General features: G+C 27.4%; 2 protein-coding genes across 3 annotated transcripts; both read right to left on the bottom strand.

Annotated features, from left to right (window-relative positions):
• Window positions 1-1,124: 1,124 nt before the first annotated feature.
• Window positions 1,125-3,143, bottom strand: LOC111312549 (NAC domain-containing protein 100-like). Its single transcript, XM_022912916.2, has 3 exons — window positions 2,470-3,143; window positions 2,082-2,359; window positions 1,125-1,984 (listed from the first exon to the last, which is right to left on the bottom strand). Exons 1-3 carry the CDS (start codon window positions 2,654-2,656, stop codon window positions 1,361-1,363), a joined length of 1,089 nt encoding a protein of 362 aa, XP_022768651.2. The 5' UTR covers window positions 2,657-3,143; the 3' UTR covers window positions 1,125-1,360.
• An 8,658-nt stretch (window positions 3,144-11,801) lies between these two features.
• Window positions 11,802-14,304, bottom strand: LOC111312536 (2-hydroxy-palmitic acid dioxygenase MPO1-like). 2 transcript variants are annotated; one of them, XM_022912903.2, is made up of 5 exons: window positions 14,010-14,304; window positions 13,771-13,895; window positions 12,349-12,411; window positions 12,185-12,256; window positions 11,802-12,090 (listed from the first exon to the last, which is right to left on the bottom strand). In XM_022912903.2, exons 1-5 carry the CDS (start codon window positions 14,125-14,127, stop codon window positions 11,974-11,976), a joined length of 495 nt encoding a protein of 164 aa, XP_022768638.1. In that variant the 5' UTR covers window positions 14,128-14,304; the 3' UTR covers window positions 11,802-11,973. The 2 variants fall into 2 exon arrangements, with proteins under 2 accessions (XP_022768638.1, XP_022768629.2); XM_022912894.2 differs by having other exon boundaries at window positions 13,771-14,304.
• Between the last annotated feature and the right edge of the window lie 1,944 nt (window positions 14,305-16,248).

Below are 16,248 nucleotides of genomic sequence, written 5' to 3'. Positions count from 1 at the left end.
TATCTCCTTAAAAAGTAAATGAATCATTTGAATTTAGTTTCATATTAGTTTACCTTTTTCTTTGTACATGAATAAAAAAATAATTATGTGTTATCCTTTTTTTTTAATTTCTTTTAAAAGATTTAAATTTTATGCTTTAATTCACTAATAAAAATAAATAAATAATCAAAGTAGTAAGAAGAAAATTTTTTTTCTTTGCTTTAAGAGTTTTATAATTTCATATATATATAATTCGATTACACCATGCCAGATAAATTTGAAATTTAGGCTTGGGTTTGTGAATAGAGACAGTTCAATATGGAGGATAAAAAAAAAAAAAAAGAGAGAGATTTCCCCACATATTTCTGCTTATTTAATGTAATTTTTTATTCCCATTATTTTATCATCTACCTGCATCTTGAATACTACTATAATAGTAAAATATACAACAAATCTCAATTATTCATTAAACAATTTTTTTTTTCAAATGAGAAAAATATTGCCAGCAAATGCAGAGTCAAATCCAATTTCCATTGTCAAAATGTTGACATTTTGGGAGAGTTGATAAGATTTGAGTAACTTTGGCCAAAAAAAAAAAAAAAAAAAAAGCAAGATGTGAGCAACATTTGGTAAATGAGAACTAATTTTCTTTTCATTAAACATACATATATAATGATAATAGTATTTAGCATAGTCCATACAGTGTGGAAATAGTAAGAATTCACCTTTTAAATTTTGGTGTAAATAAATCTGCTTCGATTGATTGAAAGAAAGATATATCAGACAAAATCTAAAAAAAATTTATCCTTTGATCAAAAAATGTGGTTTATTAATAAAATATTAGTAATCTAAATTCAAGATAGCCTTTATTGTATAAAAAAAAAATGGTCGAATTCTATTGGAAACCCCACAAGGTGATATTGAAAATCCAGATTTGAGGAATTAAAAATGATGAGAATGTAACTCATGCTCCCAATGATGTAAGCACTAACATCCAGCAGGCTCAATTGCAAATTTTTAAAGAGAAAGAACAAACCAAATATCAGATGCTACCAACTCAATCTCATATCAGACAAATTCTGTATCTAAGCAATTTGACAATAATGATGCCAACATAACAGCAACCCAGGAAAAAAAAGATAGTATAAGAAAGAGAGATTGAAGTTTTTCTTATATGATAATTTAATTATAAATGTATAATACATAATTTTATGCTTCATTTCTTTCAAAGTTTTCATTTAGACTTCAACAAAAGCTATACATAGACTCACATCATCTTTTCCAGACAATAATAGTAGCTGAAGGTCTAATCTTCTAAAGTTGTAGCTTTTTTCTTTTTTTTAATAACTTCTTCATTCTTCAAATGTTGCTGTTTCTGATTTCAGTAATGCCAATAACAATCAAGGTCCACTGGTGCAGCTGAAGTACAAGGGGCTCCTTGATCATCAAATGCCCTCTTTCCAATTTCCAGATTTGATACGACTGAAGAGATTTCAGTGTTTATATCAGTGGTTAAACCTGTTTCTTGTGAAACACTAACCATCTCCTTCTTTGTTTTGAAATCCTGCCTCATATTTGATACACGGTTTTCAATCAAGGCCCTCAGGATTGATTGGTCTTGCATTAGAACAGATCCAGGGAATTGAAAATTGGATGGGACAGGGACAGGGACAGGGACAGGTTGAGCACAATAGAAAGAGTTTGAAAGCGGGATTCGTGGGAAAATGTCGGTAGAATTAGACGAAACAGGAAGAAGAGGATTGTTGAAAGTATCAATTGTGTCTTGTTGGTTTCGTTGGAGATCAATAGGATTGGAGAAGCAGGGCACGTAAGCCGATTCGGCAACAGGTTTGCTATTGCCATCGTATGGAGAAGATTCCATTAATGGTGGTAGATCAGCAGGACCCAACTCATTACCAAAGGAACCCACCCTAATCAGACCTGAAATATGGGTTTTCTTCCCACCGGAATTCTTTTGGAATACCCTGCTAATCACCCATTCATTCTACAAAATAAAAACAAAATGATCCATTAAAACAGAGCAAAAGACAAAATGGAAAAACAGGGAAAAGCAGAGGAAAACAGAGAAAAGTGTATATTACCTTGGCAGTTTTAGGGAGGTTGTGGACTGAATATTTGCCTTCCAATCTGTATTCATGCATGACCCAGTTGGTTTTCTCTCCCTTCGGAGCTCTACCCTTGTAGAAAACCAGAGTTTTCTTCATTCCAACCAATGATTTTCCTCTGTAAATCTCCTTATCTTTCCCTGTGGCTTTCCAGTAACCAGAATCGGTAGCCCTATTTGTCCTCAGACCAGTAGGGTATTTTCTGTCTCTAACACAGAAAAAGTACCATTCTTTCTCTCCCATTTTCGCTTTCCCTATATCCAACAAACCAAACAAACATTAGGAAGTTTTGAAACAGAATCCTGAAACAAACACATCCAGGAACATTTAATAAAAAGAGAAAAAAGTGAATGAAAGTTCTTACAAGGCAATTCCCAGGGCTCAGACTTGTTCAAATCCACCTCTCCAATAGCTCTAGCGCTGAAGTTGATGTCGAGAACTTTCTTGTACAAGTAGTGAGAAATAAGCTCTTCATCAGTTGGGTGAAACCTGAAACCTGGTGGCAAATCCATCTGATCATCTTCCTCACTAACTACGGCAATGGTTGCCATTCCTGGAAAAACCTAAAACGTTCTGTTTCACAATCTTGGTTTGGTTCCAATCAGCAAGCTACAGCCTACAAATACTCCCCAAAATTCAGCTTCAGATCCCAACAAAACACAGCCTTATAACATCTTCTGACCAAACAGCTAAAGATATTATTGTCCAAAGCGCCAAACAGACAGAAAACAAAAACAAATAAAGAACTGAATAGATTCAAAGAAAAGTGGTGCAGCAAAGAGATAAGAAAAAGCTTATATAAAGCCAAGGGAAGTTAGGAAAAAAAAAATAAAGTTAAGGATTGAGAGAAAAAGGGAGAAGCCATGGAACTAAAAAGCAGTAAACCTGAAAGATGGAGAAGTGTTCAGATAAAAATGAAGCATGAGAAACAAAAGCCCACTAAATACTGGTGTGTGAAGAGAGATAAACGTGGTATGGAAGGCAACTTGGACCTTGGTAGTTTGTTTTAGCCACCCTCCCTCCCCATCCCTTCCCTCTAAATAAACTTTTGTATATTTAATAATACTTTTAATAATAATGATAACTCTATTCCATCCCCCTAAATTTTTGACTAGAGACAGCTAATCTAAAAATTCATGCATGTAATTTAGATTATAAATAAATATTTTATTTGGATATAAAAATTATTGTAGTACAAAGATTAAAAAAAAAATTAGGGGCAAATAATTTATCAATTCGATTGGTTTGATTTAAAAAAATTTAAAATAAATTTAATGTCATACACTTTTTAAAAAAATAATTGAACCGATCGATTTATTTTTAATAATTGAAAATAACTTAATTGATTTATGTTCACTCTTAAAAAAATGTTATAATTATTGAAATTTAAATTTTAAATTAAATGAGTGTCATTTTTTAAAATGAATGAATGAATCAATTAAATTAATTTATGAATTTAAATAAATATCTTATTAATTATATCATATGAATAAAAAAAGCAAGGATTTAAACTTAAAAAAAAGGGTAAAACCAGTTACATCTAGCTTGAGTTCTTTAATGTTAATTACTATAGACTATAATTTATCAAATAAATTGTGAATTTGTTACAATTAAAACTATGCAAATCACATTTACCAAATCTTTAATGTTATAGAATAATCCAGAAGATTTGGGTCCAATAAGGTTAGGGTGTTGATTTTATTGGTTACTTCATCTGCACACAAGAAATAGCCAACATGTATTATTATAACAGATTCAAAGAGTGAGAAAAGCTTAGAATATTAACCTATTTTTAAATGTGAAAAATAAACTTTCTCAAAAACAAATCTTTTTTATTAATAAGTAGTTAGTTCAATTGATTAAAGCTTATTATTTTTAATAAAAAGATCTTAAATTTGAGTTTTTTCAATTATCATTTGTTGAAGTCATTTCGAATGCATGACTTATAATTATTTATTTTAAATTATCAAGTATAATACATCTTACTTTAATCTAAAAATTGAATAAATTTTTTTTATAAAAAAAAAATCTCTTTTATTCTGATCGGTGATAACAGCTGTGTGAATCCATGGAATATTACAGAAAAACTGAAAATTCCAGCTTCAGAAAATTAGATAAGGTTTTTTATTCAACTCAAAATGACCCATTTGACCCCATATTGTTTATAGGAAAAACAAAAACATGAAAAATTATTTTTAAAAAAAGGCAAAATGGGTCGAAACTGACGTTGCATAGATTTTTCATGCTATTAGCAAAAAAAAAAACTCACACTTTGCAACATTAAACCAATATCAGGCAAGAAAGTGGTCCTTTTTTAAGTTGAATTAAACCATCAGAAAGAGACAAATTATGGAAAAATCACCTGGGACCTCTCCCTAAAACTTTTTTCTGACAAAGTTGAGCACTGTTTCATAACAATTTATTTGAAAGTTTTATCATGTACAGAAAAAAAAAAAAAAAAGCTACAAGGACATATATAATTTTTTTATATAAAAAATATCATAATTTAAGATAAAAAAATTTTAAATTTTAAATAACAATTAAATGAACTTCGGATTTCACGAGAACATATGCAATTAATCTCTCCCCCTACTTATTTCATTTAACCCTATACATCATTTCCGAGGGACCTCACCATTAATATTTAAAATGTAACCTTTCTTGCTGGTATGATGTAAAGGGGATGAAGTTCTTACTGAGTAAGAGCTAATTTAAGTTTGTTAGGTGAGAAAGAACTCCAAGCATTGGATAATTTTTGGGAATGAGCTTCCCAAGCTAATTTCTCTAATCTTGATAGATATATATAACAAGGGTTTTAAAGGTTATTATGTTTAATTTAAAGCCTTATATCCAATAATTTGCTCATTTTTTTTTATTAAGTTTAATTTTGTGGTGTGATATTTGACACCCACACACATTTAGAACCTTTTTTGAGCACTAGAAACTTGAAGGTGTATAAATACCAAATGCTATAACTTTCTCTAAAGTTTAATGTTATCCCACCAAAGATTTTGCCCACTAAATCACATAAGGTGTATATATATATATATATATATATATGAATCGATCAACTTTCAATTTAGCGGTAGGAATGTTAATGGGTAGAGTCCGAAGTGGATAAAGTTTTGTTCATTGTCAACCTCAATTTATTGTATTCTACTCATTTTCGTAATCATTCACATTCCATCTATATGGATATTTAATGAATATAAGAATCCACGTATTCATAATTTTAAAAAAATAAAAATTATTGTTTTAATTTTTTATTTTTATCTTATACATTTATATAATTTTTAATAAATATATATTTTTAAATACAAATATATTAATTTTAATCAATTTAAAATAAAATTTTTATTATTAAATAAAAAATCAATTTATTATATATATATAGGTCCAAGACAGGAGCCATATTACCTTCCTCGTATTGATACTTAATAAAAAATTTAAAATTATACCCATTCATATATTTATATCTAAAATTTAATATTTATCTCCATCATATTAGAATAAAAATTTGAATTTACCTTTAAATATGGATAAAATTAATATTCATACTTAATCCTGCTGGAATCAACTCCAAAACTTAAAGTTTCAAGTCAGAACCACAATTGTAGTACAAAAGATAATATATATATATGTATATATATATATATATATATGCACACGTATGTACAAGAGAATTTTGGGGAGAGTAGGAATTCAATCCTTTGACCTAAATTTCATGTGTTTTCCAATTTTTAACCCCAAAACAAACAGCCCACAGATTAGCCAAAACTTGAATCCGCCAAAATTCCACTAAGTAGTGCAGCACAGTCTGAAAGGCAATTTGACTTTACAGCAAGAAGAAGAAAAAAAAGAAAAATAAAGGGCAAAAAAGACTGATGATAATTTGTTTCAGTGGCGTGGGGAGTACTTTTTTTTTTGTATATTGAGATTTTAATTTTAAATTTTATTATGTATCAAATTAATTTGATTTTAAGTTAAATTTATTTGATTATATATTTATTTTATTAATTTATTAATTAATTTTATTTTTATTTAATACTTAAGAGACCATTTTTACATTAAAATTTATCAAATATCAAATGTATAAAAAATAAAAAATTAATGTTATTTACACTAAAATCAAATTTTTTTCTTAAATTCTGTCAAAATCAATAGTTGAATAATATGGGATGGAAAAAGTATTAAAGTAGTGTCTAATTATCTAATAATTCGACTACCAAAAAATAAAAACTCATAGTTTTCTTATTTACGACCTCTATATATATATATTAAAAAAATTCAAGATAGATAAATTATTCAATCTTTCGGATTAAAATAAGATGTGTCATATTTAATAATTTAAAATAGATGATTATAAATCATGTATTCGAGATGTTCTCAATAAACAATTATTAATAAGATTTAAATTTAAAATTTCTTTATTAAAAAAATAAATTTTAATTAATTAAACGATTCACTTGTTAGTATATGTATATTTATTATTTAAGAGTAAGTAAACTATACAATTATGAGACAGAATGGATGGGACAAAATAGCAGAATTTATCTAGTGATTTTTTTTTTTAATTATTTTTAATTATTATAAGAATATATACATTCTATTTGTGTAGCATAGTGGGGACAGCAGCATTTCCCCTTCAAGAAAACACCCAATAATTGGACGACAACTGTCAAGTTTGGCCTCTTTGAGGAATTTCAAACGTCTAAAACTCGCACATAGTCAACGTCTTTATCTGCCACTTGGCAGCATGTTATTGGTTTTGCAAAACCAAACATGGATAATTTTAATAAACCCCAAGAGTTGACTATTAACCTCGAAGCTGACGTGGCACCTGAACCAAGTTCCTTCTTTTTCGAATTGTGGCATAGGAGTGATCCAAATCCCCAAAACTTAGGTGAAAGAATATTTAGTGGTAGGCCAAGGTCCCCCACTTGATTTTGAATAATGAGGGTTTTGATTTAGGGTTTAAGTTTTATAGAGCTTTAATTATTAAGTTTATTTAATTACTATTTCATGACTTTCTTGCTTTTGGATATTGTAACATGTTTGAGTCAAATTTTGCTTTTTCCATTAGATATGCCTTAAGTTTAAGATGGCATTAACTCAGCATTAAGCTAATTTTGATAATTCCATTAATAATTAGAATTTTTGAAGGTTGAACTCTATGATAAATTTATATATCTTTGATTTAAAAGTTAAGTTTGATTCTTCTTTTCAATCTTTTATAAAATCTCACATTTCTTCGATTAAAAATATACTGTTTTTATCTCAAATTGATTGTTCAAATTTGATTTTCACATAATTTAAGAAAAATTTTTATTTTAATGTATTTTATATTAATATATTAATTTTTTTATACAATTAATGTATTATAATTTTTAATGTTAAAAATAAAAAATAAAAGAATAATTTTAAAATATATATAAAAAAAAGAGAATTAAATGTTAAAAAAAAAACGAAGATACAATTTTTGGACATTCAAAGATAAATAAACAAAAAAAAAAAAAAGGGATAGAGGGAATAATAGAAATATTTCCCTTCAATAATATTTTTTACACTTCTAGAATCACACCTTACCTCATCTTATCTCATAGTCATAACTCATCATATTGCAAATGTATGTTTTCAATTCTCAAAAGCAAATATAAGCGGTTATTTAATTCAATTCAATTCAACTAATTTATGTCTTGAGACCATTATTCGATCTATCACTTCATGTCATCATATCATATAAAATATTATATTTGATTCGTATGTTACATGAAAATCACGTGTTAAAATTTATATCGACATTAAAATACAAAATATAATTTTTTGATTTTATTAAACTTATTTATAATTTTTTAAAACATTTTTATCCGTGTTATTTTTATATTTTTTATTTATATTATTTTCGTACCAAGTTAATATGTTATGTTTCAAATTACCAGCCTAACCATGACAATGTTTTTTTTTTTTTTTTTTTTTTAAAAGCATGATCTTCTCTTCGAACCTTCATGAAAAAAAACATGGAAAATAAACATGGAGTAAAGTCAGCTGGGACGTGTCTGCACTCTGGAGGCAATATATTTGAGGGCTTGAAGAAATGAAACAAATAGAAAGTCTTTTTCTTCTCATCCATACACTTTTGCATATTAAAATGTATCTAATTGTCCAATTTTTGTTCTTAATTTGACTAGATAATGATATATATGGACAAATCTTAATCTCTTTTCTTCAAAATAAAATAAATTAAGGTTGGAAGATACAGCAAGTTAATATCTATTGGTCATAATTTTCACTCAACAAGTTAAGTTTTTATTAAAAGTGTTAATGAATCGAACTTAATTGATTTAAACATAGATGTGAACCTTATTCATCCACTTATTTTATATCTATTATTAAAATATTAAAAATATCTTCATATCAATCTTGTAATTTTTTACATATACTATATATTAAAAATATTAATCATGTTAGTATGACTTTAGTAAATGGTTCGGCTCATGAACACTTCTTACTATATTCGATTAAATTCATATAAAAGAATTTGATAAAATTCAAGAAAATGCATAATTTTGTAGATGTTATTATAGATGACTGAGGCTTAAAAGTTAGAATTAAAGGTTCAATCCTTGTATGGTGAAAATGTATAAATTGTTGTCTTTTTCATATATTTTGTTTGAATGTTTTGATATTATTAAGTAAAGGGAATAGTTTTGGTTTGGTATAATAATTGTTACTGTTAATTAAGGATTAAGATTTTACATAAGGTCCAAATAAATTTCTACCCTCCAACTTTACATTTTTTAAGAAAAAAACCTCAAAATTTTCAACTTTTTCATTAATCTAAGTGTTACATAACCAAATCATATTTGATAGTCAAATTTATTAATCTAATAGTTAAAAATTCGAGAAAAATGTCTTTATGGATTAAGAATTGAGAAGAACACCGAGTTCTATTAAAAAACTATACCTTAATTAAACTAAATCTGTTCCTATGTTATTGTCTCCATGTGTTTGTTAACAAGCATCATCAAAAATTCCATCTAGCAATTATTGCGTAATCAGGTAATTAATTTGATCATTAGTTTCAACAAATCGAATGAAGCCACAATTTGCTCGAATTCAAGTGATTGAAGCTGTTCATTTGATGATTGTTATTAGGGGGAGGGAAGTTAGGACTTATATAAAAAAAAATGTGGGTTGGAGAAGGTATGAAAGAGATAGTGAGATTAAATTAGAAATAATGCAGCTGATGTGTTATATAAATGACCTAGTTGTGATTGGCCTAATTACAACCAATGAACTTGGAATCCAGTACCTAACCATGATGGCACTGAATTTTTTAGTCCCATTTTTTTTTTCTATCAATTTGTCAGGTCTAGCAGCCATCTGCATTTTCTTCGTGACGATTGCACAGCGTATTAGAGGCTGAAAATCACACAAAACTTAGAAAATTTCCAAATTTTTTGATGACATTGGTGTTGAAGGGTGCCTTAATTACTTCAAATGCCAGCAAACTACACTGGTTTCATGGTAGTCAACTGATAAGCTGGCAACAGAAAAGAATAGTTAAGACAAATATGACTAGTTTAACATTGTTGGTGTAGTTGGAAACAAATTGGATTGAGAAAGAAGCGTTTCAAAAGCGTAATGAAAAAATATGATTAGGAATTTTAAATGTTTGATATTATTATGAAAAGTAATTAAAATGTGTAAAAGATATTTATAAAATAATAAAATATTATAAATAATATGGATATTTCAAATGTATTTTTTCACTGCAAAAGCGAAATTCTTTGGTTTGGATTAACAAATCGGGTTTTTAAAATAAAAAAAATCATATTTTTTTATTATTTAGCATTAAGGTTAAATCAAAAGTAGCTTTGAACGCAAAAATTATTGTCAATCGCAATACTAAATTAGATCTTAATATGGTTAAATTCCGATGAAGATGGAAGCCATTACCTTGTCCTATACGGTCTTCAATGGATGTTTTGTTCAATTTAATCACTAGTTCCTAGTTCTACTTTCTGTCCAGAAAGGAACAAAATCTTATGTCCTTTAGGAAAACGTTACAATTCGAAGTCTGGTTCTGATCAAAACGTGCTTCTGTTTCGGCTATGAATTCATCAGCATATATCTTTTTTGCCACCTCAAAGCATGGAAGTATGGATTATGCCTTATCCGTTTTGAAACAATTTAAAACCTATATGAGTTTTTTTATGGAAATAATTAATGGCGGATTTGGCAACTGTACTTATCACCATGAAAATTCCAACGACAGACACTACAGAAGAATGCAAGAAAGAAGAGAGATGGGACAGGTTTTTTGAGGAACACTTACGTACACATGTTTGGCCTGTTTAAGGACAAGAAGACAGCATTCCAAGCGTCTAAACAAATACCACCAAGATATCATGTGTTTTGTCTCTATTTGAGAATATGAGTATTTATGGATCAGATTAGGTTTGATTTATCTATTTAATTTGTTTAATTTAAAATTATTAATAAAATACGATTGAAAATAATTATATTAATATCTTAAATATATTTAAAAATTAAATTTAAATAAAAATAATTATTTAATAATGAAATATTTTTATGGGGCAAACCGGCTCACGCTTGAAATTTTTGTTCAAAGGCCAGCCTGTGGACTGGTATGCTTGGGGAAAGATATTCAGGGTGATGAGGCCACAATGATTGTTCTGGGCATTCAGAGCGAGGGACATTACAATATGGCCTTGGGACTTTTTTGTATTACTTTCTTGGGAGTTTGTTTGCTTGTAGCCATGGAGGGATGGTAAATAAAAGACCAAGGGAGGAGATATCATGATATAATGAGCAGAAAGCAACAGATGAACCGAAAATAAAGCACCATAGAAGCATGGTAGAAGAAGAAGAGGCTTATCGCTTGACAATGAGTGTGCCAATTGAATGCAATGTGATTCTTTGAAGGAGAGCACTAGCTCTTAGAAAAATAATGAGTATTGAAATAACATAAATGAATTTTAGTTTTGAAGCGTAAAAAATATTTTCCAAAAGTAATTATGTGTTCAAGATATAATAGTCAACAAAGTCTCAAAATTATTTTTAAAAAAATAAAAATAATTATATTAAAAGATTTATTTATAATAAATAAATAGATATAAATTTACATTTAAATGATTATAACCATCTATATAATCATAACTTATATGAAAAATCATCTATTAATATTCAAATAGTTATAACTATTTATATATAATAATTATTTTTATTCAAATATAATTATTTAGAATACAAATAAAATTAATACAATAATTTTATTTATTTATCAATAATTAAAATTTTCTATCCAATATAAAATATATTACATTTCAAACAACTGACACTAGTTGCCTGCCAAATAAATAAAAATATGACAATTGAACATGGGAGCACGTGAGAAGACCATTTGCTGTCATAGCGAGATCATAGCGGTGATGACACGCTATAGATCTAACAATTTGTATATCAATGACAAGTTTGTTTAACGTCAAACACATATAAAATATAAATTATTATATACATATTAAATATGAAACATATATTTTGATTTTTGCCAAATTTATATAATTTTTATCAAAATTTTAAATCATATTATTTTTATATCTTTTTTCAATATCGTATAATCGTATTATGTCTAAAATTGCTAAATCAGGTAATCAAGAGTAGACAAAAATGTTGAATAAGGAGATCAAATCGGAAGATCATGTACTAAAGTTAAAGACGTTTTGAAAGCTTAACAAAAATCATCACACATTTAGAGAATACATGGCTATAAATAAAGCGTTTCCTTAGTTGCGTTTAAAACCTTTCAACCTGAATTCTTCTATAAGCAGGTGAGCAATCAAAGCTAAGAAACTTTTTTCTGTTTCTTGGCCTGCCACTCCTTGATTTCAGCTTTTATCTTGGCTTTCACGCGAGCATGAAAGCCTGGATATGGTTCATATCTGAAGAATGCTTGAAGAAACTGCACCAAATCAAAACTCAAATCACAAACTGTTCAAAACTTTGGAAATTTTCTTTTCATTTTTGTATAAAGGAACAAAAATACTACCCCCTACCTCAAGCAAAACAAAGAAAGGGGCCATTACAAAAGCTTGAACAAGATTGTCCAAAAGAGCTGGAGCACGTTTCTACAAAGAGTATTTCAATGAGTGGTGTTTAAAGAGTGATAGAAAAAACAATGAAAGCAAAAAGTTGAAAGCATTTCAACACCATTACTCACCTCAAACACTCCATGGCCTACAAACTGTCCGGTCCAACATAACAACTGAGCAACCAGCACAACCTGAATAGAGAGTATGGAGTTGCAATTCAAAACAAAAATCCATGTTTGGCAAAAGATCAATACACAACTGCATACACAAAAGGTTAAATATTGATAACAAGTAACTTTTCTTTTCCACAATAGCTTATTGAGCAGCAGCGAAATCCATGTATGTTTGTTCAAATATTGATGTTCTAAAGAATCAACCTTAGGTATAAAAGACTTGCTAGATAGATGTCTTCCGTTCACAGGCATATTACACAAAATTGTCCGATGTAACTTTTCCACTAAAAGAGCTTTCTTGCTTTGTGTACTCTCATTCCTGTGCAAATTATCACTAGGCATAAATTCAACAAAGCCTGCTTCATAGACTGAGGAAATATTCACCCTGCAACAGATATGAATCTAAAGAGCCCTTAATTGCCAGTATTTAGCATTAAGCGTACCACATTTAACTGTATAAGTCAGAAAAACTTGTGCTTGATGAACCCGGAGTTTAGCTTAGTTAGTTCATGCAGCCACCCTTAAGAAATGTCATTCAGCAACTCTGCGATTCAAATCCCCGTACCTACAACCCCTTTCCTATCCCTAGCCTCTTTTGTACCCAAAAACTTCTGCTTGAAATACAAAAAGAAGGAATTAACCTTGTTCATTTCACTTTTCTGGATATTGGCAGGACTTCTCCCTTAATTATTCATTCACCTACAACTTCAGATCTATGCACGAGATCTACACACTACACAGTAACTACAAATATGAAATATGCCAAGTGGTCGCTTAATGAAACAGAAAGCGGCAATCATAAATCTATTCTGAAACAATGGAATTATTTTTAACATATCATCTTCAATTCTCCATCAAGAGAATGATTCCCTTATCTGATAAACATCATTTAAAACTATTACCTTGATAATGTCTGTACTGCACAAAATAAAGGGGCAGACTAGAACTAGGACTATCCATATTAGACAAGGATTTGTCAAAACAAGATCAAGAAACACATTAGATGGCAATCTAGAAAAGACAATCCCTATAATAAATGATTTCTCATATTCAAAATAAACAAATTGGTTAACCATCTAGTAACACATGGATATGGACTAATGAAAAGTAAATAGTGGACATTGTTCAACATTGTTCTAGGTTGTTTCACAGATTCTGTTTCATCCAACAAGAACCACAACATGCAAAAAACTAAAAAAACTAAGAACCCACAATCCAACACCAACAATACTAAACAAAGAAGACAACCTATTCAGAAAAAAAAAAAAAGAAAAAAAATCCGCATAAATTGAACAATAAAAAAAGGAGGTTAATAGCATAATATCAGAAAAGCAATCTTTTCTCTCTCTTTTTCCACAGTTTGCCAATACCACTTACCTTCCAAGCCAGAGAATATCCAAGATTTGCAGCAAGAAAACTAGCCCCAACCCAGCAAGCTAAACAAAGCAAAGCAGCCAAGGACCCAGCTTTCTTATCCAAAATCATATAAAACAATCCATAGACTAGAGCAAAAACAAACCCATAATTAAAAACCAAAATAGGATTAAACACAGAGGGCAAAATTCCAGCTTGAGTAAGATCATAGATAGTCGGAGTAAAGTAGAAAAGAACGAGACCAGTGAAAAATATGGGCCACACAAATAAAGCATGTATCAAAACGTTCATGGGGTTACTGTGATATGCCCCATAGAATGCAAAATGATTCTCAAGATCGAACAATCCTGGCTTTCTCATCCCCAAAACTTTTTGTCTTTGTTTTTCTCAAGAAAATTGTGAACAATAACAAATTATAATGAAGAAAAAAGAAGTGAAGAAATTTCGGAATATAGCCCTTATTGTTTATATTAGGAAACTTCTTGTTTTTCTCAGAAGACTATAGCATTTTTTGGGCTAATTGGTAACTATAATTTTCTTTATATGTTGTAAGTAAGAAGTTTATATTTAATACAATATTGGTATATCAATGAATTAGATGGTGATATATCATCAATGATTAAATATAAATTTTTATTAATTTTAAACTCTTGTTATCCATGAAAATATATTTATAGATTATAACTTTTTTAAATTGATATTTAATAAATTAATAATATTTTATAATAATGTAAGCTAGAGTGTGTAAAAGAAAAAAAATATTTATTTAATGTCCTAATTATAAGATACGAAAATATATTCATGACTAATTAGTCTTTTATTTAATTTTTATCATTGATCAAATTAATTACAAATAAGATAAGAATATTGAATATTTAAAAGAGAATAAATAAAATTAATTTAATTTAATTAATTATTTTAACTAATAAAATATTTTAAATAAATAAAATATATTTATTAAAAATATATGGTAATTTTTTAAATAAGACCACATGTAAAAAAAAATGTAGGCTATCCATGGAGAATTTTTTTTTGTATTAAAATTTTTTACTTTTATATATTTATTAAATTAAAATCTGTACCATGCGCAAGTGATAATTTTAACTTATAATAAAATTTTTAAAATAGAATAAAGCTAACAATATAGGTTGGAGACATACATGTTGAACAATATCTTTAAAATATTAATAATTAAAAATAAATAATTTTAATGAAAATGTTCTAAAATCACTGCTATAAAATAATTAATTAAAGTTAAAAAAATTGTAATAAATTCAACTATCAAATTATAATAATAAATCAATAATTCAAGCAAAATAAAATGTAATATATATGTAATTCAACTACCAAAATTTCATATTAATACTTTTTATTAATTATTTTTATTAAAAAATTATGATTAGTGGAAAATGTGCAAAAATTAAAAAATAATTCCTATTATCCATAAAAAAGAGAAAAGAACAAAGCAAAATCAAAAGCCCCGTAGAACTTAACAAATTTCTAATACAATGAATTAAAAAAAAAAATTCTAATCAAATCGCTTTTATATCCATGGCAAGATACCTGAATTTATATCATTGAGATTATCAATATTAATCATAGTAAACTCAAATTTAGTATAAAAGTTTTTTTGGCCAGCTAGTATAAAAAGTTGATTATGACTTGTTTTAAAAATAACTTAAGGAAACAACAACACAATGTTATTTTACATACACATTATTAAAATAAATATATAAAAAATTTTAAATTTTTAAAAAACTTTTTCATTAATGATGTATCACTATCTGATTCACTAATATTTTATAAAATTTATATATTGATAGTGTATAAACTCTTAAGTAATTGTAACTTTTTTATTTTTTGACTTTTTTAATAGGAATATTAATAGAGTTTATATTTGATATACTATCAGTGCATCTAATTATACTACTTCATTAATGAATAAAAAAAACTCTTAAAATAAATATATAAAAAATATTTTTTAAAATTTAATTTATTAATGATGTGATGTCATCTAATTTATTTTATTAATGAGATAACATCATCGATTTATTGACACTTTTAAAGTATAAAAAATTTATACATTAACGATGTATCAAATATAAACCCAAATTAATATGCTTGCTATTAAATTATTCTAGTGCCTTTGCACACAAAAATTTTGAAAATTTTAAAGAAATTTGAAAATAAAATATTTTAAAATGAATCATTTCAAAATGCTAGCATTTGTAATTATTTTGTTTGGATAAATATTTTTTAGAAAGAAATTTAGTCTAATGGAATTTGATTAGATAAAAAAATATTATAAAAGAAGAATAACAATATTAAAGATAAATATATATAAATAAAATATGCAATATATGTATCATTAGATTTATAAAAATATATAGATATTATTAATATTATAAAAATATAAAATACATATTAGAGTTAAATAAAATGATATTTATTTTTTTCGTTTTGTATTTTATAGTGGGCCAT

Source organism: Durio zibethinus, chromosome 9 (assembly GCF_047325235.1).
Source record: "Durio zibethinus cultivar Kanyao isolate XHJ-2024 chromosome 9, ASM4732523v1, whole genome shotgun sequence".
NCBI classification, from domain to species: domain Eukaryota; kingdom Viridiplantae; phylum Streptophyta; class Magnoliopsida; order Malvales; family Malvaceae; genus Durio; species Durio zibethinus.
Note: the sequence above shows the minus strand (reverse complement) of the source record. Positions and strands in the feature narration are given on the sequence as shown.

Bases quoted from the DNA above. Each gene is read 5' to 3' on its own strand.
- LOC111312549 (XM_022912916.2), bottom strand. From the start codon at position 2,656: ATGGCAACCATTGCCGTAGTTAGTGAGGAAGATGATCAGATGGATTTG. The intron at 2,360-2,469 runs GTAAGAACTTTC...TGTTGGATATAG, and splicing joins TGAGCCCTGGGAATTGCCTT to GGAAAGCGAAAATGGGAGAG. The intron at 1,985-2,081 runs GTAATATACACT...TTTATTTTGTAG, and splicing joins ACCTCCCTAAAACTGCCAAG to AATGAATGGGTGATTAGCAG.
- LOC111312536 (XM_022912894.2), bottom strand. From the start codon at position 14,127: ATGAGAAAGCCAGGATTGTTCGATCTTGAGAATCATTTTGCATTCTAT. The intron at 12,412-13,770 runs GTAAGTGGTATT...CTCTCTATTCAG, and splicing joins GATATTCTCTGGCTTGGAAG to GTTGTGCTGGTTGCTCAGTT. The intron at 12,091-12,184 runs GTAGGGGGTAGT...GATTTGGTGCAG, and splicing joins CTTTCTTTGTTTTGCTTGAG to TTTCTTCAAGCATTCTTCAG.